The sequence below is a fragment of the Echinococcus granulosus genome, assembly GCF_000524195.1.
Source record: "Echinococcus granulosus chromosome Unknown EG_S00087, whole genome shotgun sequence".
In the NCBI taxonomy this organism is placed as follows: Eukaryota; Metazoa; Platyhelminthes; class Cestoda; order Cyclophyllidea; family Taeniidae; genus Echinococcus; species Echinococcus granulosus.
Genome location: NW_020170467.1, coordinates 87660 through 95392, shown reverse-complemented (window position 1 = coordinate 95392; position 7733 = coordinate 87660). Strand labels below are relative to the sequence as shown.

Below are 7733 nucleotides of genomic sequence, written 5' to 3'. Positions count from 1 at the left end.
CAGCTCAAATCACTAGATTGATGTTTGGTGAGAGAAGGGTCCAAGATAACAGGAAAGAGGTTAGGTAGGCAGACAGCCCAATGAAGAGTGACGTGACGCAGCGTCGTGCAGCGGTGGTCTGTCTGACTGACGGATGTCTATGCGGGAGCCTTGTAATGCTGCCTACAAACAGTCGGATGTAACTCTCAAGTGGCTACAGTTTGGAGCACGTCATTGCATTACAACAAGGGATACAAAAACGTGCACCAACATTTCGGAGCAGTCCATGTAAAAACTGGTCTAGAGCCCCATTATTGAGTCAAGTTATCTCTCCTTGGGTGTTCTTGTCAGTAATTAAATTGAGCAATTAGAAGATGTTCGTCTTGTTGTGAAGGCTGCAAAGCACTTCCAACGTACAATCACCGACCGCAAAGAATGAATGGGAACTCTAAATTCGTTTTCTGATTGAATCGCAATTGGTTTTGTGACATCTCAGTTGACACAATTAATACATGTAACTACTCAAAAGTTCAAGATGCAGAAAAGGTACAGAAGTCGCACATTCAACTGCAGATCACCACCTCAAGGGTCCCTCGTAGGCTGTAGATTGGAGGTTACTCCTGAAGCGGACTCTACTCGACAGGAAAATTCGTATGCTAAACGATAGACAGCTTTTTATGGTATAAATTAACAAACTGCTTTCTTTTGTTAATTTCCCACCCTAGAATAGACCACTGGAACAACGAGCACGAGCGTATAGTTGTGCTGACTGAGCGCAGCTTCTACATCATTCGCTACGACTTCCTCAGTGGCCACATTCGTGAGAGCAAACGCGTTGGTCTTGGCCAACTGATTTCTGTGACAACTGGACCCCTTGTTTTCCCCACCAAGTCGCTGATGCCGTAAGTGAGAGTTCAATTAATTTATTTCAAAAGAAAAATGCGCGCCTTAGATAAGTAGTTAACTATGAGCATAAAGAGCGAGCGCTTCTTGATAGTTATTTGCTACGTCGCCGCTGAATTTCCTCAGTAGTATGGTTGCTGGTGCCCACTTAGAATAGTGATTTTTTCTGTCGTTTTTTGCCATTGAGAAACCCAAAATAACCAAGATGTTTAAGTCGACTACCGTCTGCTACCTTAAAGCGTTAAATCATCAAGTTTTCTCAGGATATCAAAGACCTTGCTTTGCAGCCTAAGGTCAAGAGGCGATTTGTCAGTATAAGCACAAACAAGCAATGCCTTCAACGATTTCAACCACTCAGTTCTGACAGGTGGTTTCAGTCTTGAAGTCTGCGGCATAATGAATTTAAACCCAATGGAATTAGGATAAAATGAGGAACAGTAGATATTGACTCGGAAACTAAAATATCACAATGGCTGTCACCATGGCAACCACTAGATTGTCAAGACTCAAGCTAATTCACAATGTTCTTTATTCAAAAAAGCTATTATTCGCCCAATAATCAGTATTATACCATTTAATTACTATCAGACATTTATCTACTTATTGTGCAGAACTCGAACCTCACCGGGGGTCCAGCTGGTCTGGGGTGACCTGGGCAGCGTTACAGCCGCCCAGAAGTGGAATCCCCTGTGCCGCAACATGCCGTATGTGGTGTTAACCCACCACCCACTGTTAGTAAAGCAGAACAAACTGCCCAGTGGGCAAGCGAACGCAAACGGAGCTGGTTATGGTCATGACACGAATGCTGGAACGCTGTATGATGTTAACAACTTCCTTCAGGCTATCCGTGACGCCTGCAGTGCATCCAATGTGGAGGTGAGTGCTGATATTGGAGAAGTCTAGGCGCCTTCTACACGTAGACTGGACATTTATCGGTTGTCTCATCTGAATTTTGCATTATGTACATAACACTTCTGTCCCTTGCCCACTCACTGTGACGAGTTTTGCCAAATCAATTTGATCCTTGAAGGTATTTCTTTGTTTCGTTTTAGAGTTAAGTTTCCGAATCCGGAAATGGCTCATTTTTTTATGGTTTTAATTTCAAAAATGGAAGTGCACCAATGCATCCAGGTGATCAGATCTGTGGTTGCAAAATGGACAGGTAAAAATTTTAATCCTCTACTTTCCTTCTATTACAGTTTAAAACGGGCGACATTACCATCGAAAGCTACGGAAACATTGGCAGCGTGGTATTCAATCAGACCAGTCTGGGATTTACACGGTCAAAAGTGCCCGTGGCTGAATAAGAAGACAAAGGTTGTAGACTAAGAATTTCGCCTCCTTCACATCCTCCTCTTGCCACCTATCACTCCTTTCCCATTTGTGTAGCATTGCTTTAGTTCAACTCCATGACCAAGTGTAGCCTCATCTTCTTCTCCACTCTCTTCGTCATATGAATTGAGTCATTGCAAATGGACGTTTGCATGCAAGTGTTGTGATCCAGGCAAGATATCCACCCACTACATCACCCAGACACCGCTATCCAATGATTTTCGTCTTTGTTCTTCAAGTATACACCGTCTTCTGTGGCATTTTTGGCCTATCGGTTGTGATTCTGATTGGTTCAGACCTAAATAGTCGCAATCCCATTTCCAATTGATCACTTGTTAAACTACAATTGGGGAATGCGCTGCAGATGATGTGGAGCGATCTGATTGGCTTAGCGCATAAGAGTGCGGAGTATATTTTTGATTGGTTATGATGGCTGTGTAGGCAGCATCAGAGACTACACAACCAGGCAACGTGGAGTAGTCTGAGTGACCCGGAGTTTACCAACAATGAAGCTCTAACCTGTTGTTCATTTCTGACTGACACTTACCTGCGAGTCGCGGTTGCGTCATCAGACGGTGACAGCAGGTTCCTGGCCAATCATAGGTCGGTTAGCGGAGAAGAGGTATAAAGCCGATTAAAATTACTCGAAATTATAAAGAGTAAGTAGTTTTTTCCTGTGATGACGCGATCCAAATAAGTCACTGCATTTTAAGTATATGGGCAGGTAAGAAATCCAAAGAACCTTCGCTAGACGAAGGTTTTGCGTATTTTGGCAAGAAACGAGTTTCTTTGCTTTTTTTACATGATTTCCATAAGAAGAAAGCTGAAATAATTCTAGCCCATTTTTTCAAAGGTAGTTAAGACTGTATTGGGTTTAAAATTCACTTTAATCTACGATTTCACAGGAAGATACTCTCACAAATGTCTTATAGTATCCAAGAGACCCACAAGCTACTTATATATCAAAGAAACCCCCACTAAATATGGGCTCTTGCGCTATAATGCTCCTCATAGTGTGAGGCCGAATTTTTGATATATGAATTTCCGATTGCACAATGTTATGCTACCTGATTCCCATTGGTTGGCGATTAGTCAATTATGAATGAGAGGGCGTGACATTTTTGCTAGCATGTACACTGAAAGGAAAGAGTTCCTTTTAATTGGTTTAGTGTAATCCATTGAAAGCCAAAAACATTGAATGTATGCAGTGTTCCCTGCCTGAAAATACTTATTTGCAATAGTGCCATTGTTTGAATAAGGGGATTCGCTGGTCTTTTTGGAGGAGTTAAAAATGGACGCTGAGGCCTTCGTACGTTTAGCTAATCACCTTCACTATTGTAGGCATAAGGAACCTTGAAGGGATTCTTAAGGATAAGATAATAGTGGGGTTAGAGGTACCGAATTTGGGTGTTTGATCTGTCTGTGCTCCGAGTCATGATGGGAAGTCTGTAGGCCCAGTTTAGACAGGTTCACATTTAAATGAACTGTTTGTTTTTCTAAAGAAAAAGGTTAGAAAACATGCAAAAGATTTTTAGGAATTCTTAGTTACCTAAATGTCACAAGTTTTTAATTAAATTATACCCTCAGAGTTCTTGAAACGAGTATGATTGCCCTTTTTCCATTCGGAGTTGCTAATTCGTACACAGCCAATACAACGGAACATTAAAAGCGTCGACCAACTTTAAATTTCTCCATCTGTAATGTGGCGAAATGGACTTAAGCAATAAATACGCGAAAGTAGGCGGGGGGGGGGGTGGGACATTGTGATGGATGGCAGGAAAGTTGGCAAGGCGAGTCCTAGCAAGGAGAGGTACAGCCTGAAGAGAGCGGATAGGACATGAAGCTAAAAAATACTAAAAATAGCATCAAATCCCTACTTCTCCCATTGGAAATGGGTGGGCCTTAGGAGCTTATGTAAGGACACAAAGTCCAAAATTTTCAGCAAAAAATAGTGATATTTTGAAATCTCCAAAGAACTACTTAAAACATTTCAGAGTACGTGAACCTACCTCCTTTACTGTAAGATGCCTTAGGTGGCAAATTAAATCAAACTTTTTGGAAATAATTCGTTCGTAAGTAAAAAGTGAATTTGAATTTTCATCAGAAAATTTAAGAAAAGGGGAAAATTCCAATGAGAAAGCGCATGCAATTGATGCGTGCGACCTTGAATGCGTGAATTATTGTCCCCTGCTAAGGTCGAGTTCAAACACGTCCCTCCTGGTCAGCTGGCTGCTGAACTATTGTCGGTGTGGACTCCATTCACTGCTGGATCTGACCTTTAAAAGATCAATGATTCCAAGGTCACGCAACACGTGGTAGGAGGAATTGCACGCGTGCCTCACTAGACGTCTATGTTTTGCATCTGAAAAAGTGGTGATACAAACCCACAAACTGATCTTCAATGAAAGAGGTTGGAATATGTAAGGAGGCGAATGCACCCGTGGAGATGCAAATGCCAGTGGGTCGATTATTTGAGGTCATATCGCTCTTCAAAACTGATCGGCAGAACATCCTTGAGGAGAGCCCACTGAAACGACCTCCCACCGATTTCATAACTTCGCAAGACTGGAGCATCTACGTGAAGATCTGTTGCCATTTACGGCAGAACTCGGATCGACAACAGTTTAAAGATGATTCACAAGGAAGGAGTTGCCTAATTCGACTAGTTTCTGCTTTCAACCAGCTCTACACCGAGTACTCTCTGCTCTGTGATGCTGTAGAAAAGGCTCGTGACAATTCAGACCATTTTTTGAACCAGGAGAAAGCAGGGCATTCACAAAAGAACCGAAATTCGACAAAGGAGGGGCGAGGAAAGGGTGATGAAGGTCATAGTCTAGATTTTCCTCCTTCCGAACAGTTAAGAGAAGTGCCAGTAGATAAACCTCCTTTCTACAAGTTTCAACCAGCTAATTTCGATTATCCCGGTGGAAGAATGGTAGAAGATGCTCCCACTGGATGTTGTGCACCAATTCGACGGAGGGGAGGGAAGATTTCAGTAAACTCAGGGGACATTTTTGACTGCATCCAGCGGCAACCTCCTGAAACCTCAATCTGGGTGAGGCAGCTTAAAATTAACGTAGCTCAGACGGTACTCACATCAAACTTCGAGGTTGATAAAGGTGGGAGAAGTAGACTGGAGGCTGTAAGGCTGCCGATAGCTCTGGAACTTACCCTTCCACGCATTCAGAGGCAGGTTCAAACAGTCATGACTATCTGTCCGTTCATCTATGACCCTCTTGAAGTTATTGCTGAACTAAGGGCTGCTAATTATGATACAGACGTGTGCGTAGGTTATTTTGAGAAGACAAAGTGTCTCAGGGAGATTATTCAAGAGTTTCTGCCCACCAGAACCCTTCGTCCAGCTGGACGTCGAACGTTGGTGAAGGCTGCGGAATGGCCGGAGGTTTCCTATGGAGTGGTTGGTATGTCAGAGGAGGAAGTAGAAGGTTTTCTGTTGCACAACAAACAACGTTTACAAACGATACGCCGACTTCAAAAGGATGCAGTCCGACGAATCCAACGGTTGCACACCTTCAGCAGCGGTCTCGTCTCAGTGATGGAACAGGTGCTTCTAGAGCGAGAAAGTCAGCGTACATCGATGGAGAAGGAGGGCGAAATAGAGCGTTATCGGAATCTGACAGATCAGTTGAATACGCTGACGGAGGAGAATAATAGATTGCGAGAGACTCTGAAGAAGGAAGAAGAAAGGAGAAAGCTCCTATTTAATATGATTCAGGAGTACTTGGGTAATATCCGAGTCTTCTGTCGTGTCCGGGCAATTCCACAAACTGGACGAATTCTAGAAGTTACAGCTTTCGATACAGTGAGTTTGAATGTTAGCCCCTTGGCTGAGGAGTACAAGTTTGATCGGGCTTTCGATGTCAACACAAGCCAGGCGGAGGTTTATGCCGAACTCGTGCCTCTGATATGCTCCTTCATGGACGGTTTCAATGTCAGCTTCCTCACTTATGGAGGAGAATCGAGCGGAAAGACGTACACCCTGATGGGAGGCATGGACGGTTCACCAGAAAGTCAGGGAGTTGTATACCGAGCCTTGAGAACTGTCCTACTGGAGAAGGCAACCAGGCGAGCTGAATGGGACATCTGTTTGAAAGTAGGGGTGGTTGAAATCTACAACGAGACACTGATCGACCTTATAAGCGGTGAATCAGGAGTCCATCTTCGTGTAGACGCAGGAGTTGATCGAATGCTGGACACTTTGCGAACAGTGGAACTTCAAACAGAGACTCAAATAGATGAATTACTCCAACTGTGCAACGACAAGCGCAAGGTAGCCAGAACGGCGCTGAACGATGCCTCGTCAAGATCCCACCTCATTATTCTGGTGAGAGTACGCGCCACAAGTAATATCTATCAGAAGACAATAAGCGCAGTTCTGGCTATGTGTGATCTAGCAGGATTTGAGGATATAATCAAGGCGGATACGATGGGGGATCAGGTGCTGGCAAAGGAGGCAGGTTTTATCAATCGGTCGTTAACTGCGTTGAACCGGGTTTTGACGTCTCTAAAGACACAAAGTCCGATGTCAGTATCATACAGGGATAGCAAGCTGACATACCTCCTAAAACCATTTTTTACCAACTCTGGAAAGTGTATCCTAATTGTGACTGTCCGGACAGATAAGGCAAATCTCCCATCTACTCAGGGCACCTTGCGATTTGGAAGGGATTCAAGAGCGGTTAATCTGGGACGTGCAAGGCGGCAGGTGAGCATGGAAAAACTGATTCAGGATGTGGGAACGGTGTGAGAAAGAGACCTTTTTGCACAGATCTGTTAATCCTCAATCAAAATACAAAAAACCCTTTTCACAGCTCTTCATTGACCTCTCTCCTTGAGACAATACTTGAATCAAATTGATGCATTCGTTTCGTGATGCGATGAAAGTACCGTGGCTCGGAAGTTCCCATCAATCCTTTAGTGAGGACAGGTGCGGAATGTCATAAATAGATTTTCTGGGCCCTAGAAGACAACCAGGAGCTTACTACTTACCATTAGTGCTTGATTAACCTGAGAATTAATTGCAGGTTCCAAAGATGTGGAAGACTTACCCCATAGAACAGATAAGCCACGAGAAGAGGAGTACTCTTGCTTATAACTGGTGGTATTATTTGTGTAAATGAAATTTTGTATACATTCTGGCCAACTGCATACATATAGTACCCATTCATTCAAAGTGGATTTGCTTGTTCAAACGCATTGATCACGCATCTATCACGCCTTCATCCATCCCCAATCCATATATTTATATGTGGCTATCCACCCATCTTCGCTTTTATTACATAACGTTCACTCTATTCCTGTCGCTAGTTGAATATTTTTAATTCAAAGTTAGCGAATTCCTCACAAAACTCTTAATTAATTAGAACAATAGCAGAACTGAATGTCTCTGGTTCCAAATTTCATTAATTTTTTTAAATTTAAGATTGCAAGTAATTTTCACTAAAATGACATAAATAATTTACAAATATCTATACTAAGCTCTACCTTAATCAATCCTC

The 7733-nt window shown here is 43.0% G+C and overlaps 2 protein-coding genes across 2 annotated transcripts in view; both read left to right on the top strand. All coding sequences in view use genetic code 11, as the record gives it.

Moving 5' to 3' along the window:
* The window catches only part of EGR_07795 (Tumor protein p63-regulated gene 1-like protein), a gene marked incomplete at both ends in the record, with an annotated part of 6502 nt that extends 4313 nt beyond the window's left edge, over window positions 1–2189 (top strand). Inside the window, 3 exons of the mRNA XM_024497044.1 lie at window positions 705–881; window positions 1494–1758; window positions 2082–2189. Coding sequence (XP_024348532.1) covers window positions 705–881; window positions 1494–1758; window positions 2082–2189 — 550 coding nt within the window. The remainder of the gene's footprint in view (window positions 1–704; window positions 882–1493; window positions 1759–2081) is intronic.
* A 2426-nt stretch (window positions 2190–4615) lies between these two features.
* Window positions 4616–6982, top strand: EGR_07794 (Kinesin-2; the record flags this gene model as incomplete). Its single annotated transcript, XM_024497043.1, has 1 exon — window positions 4616–6982. One exon carries the CDS (start codon window positions 4616–4618, stop codon window positions 6980–6982), a length of 2367 nt encoding a protein of 788 aa, XP_024348531.1.
* Between the last annotated feature and the right edge of the window lie 751 nt (window positions 6983–7733).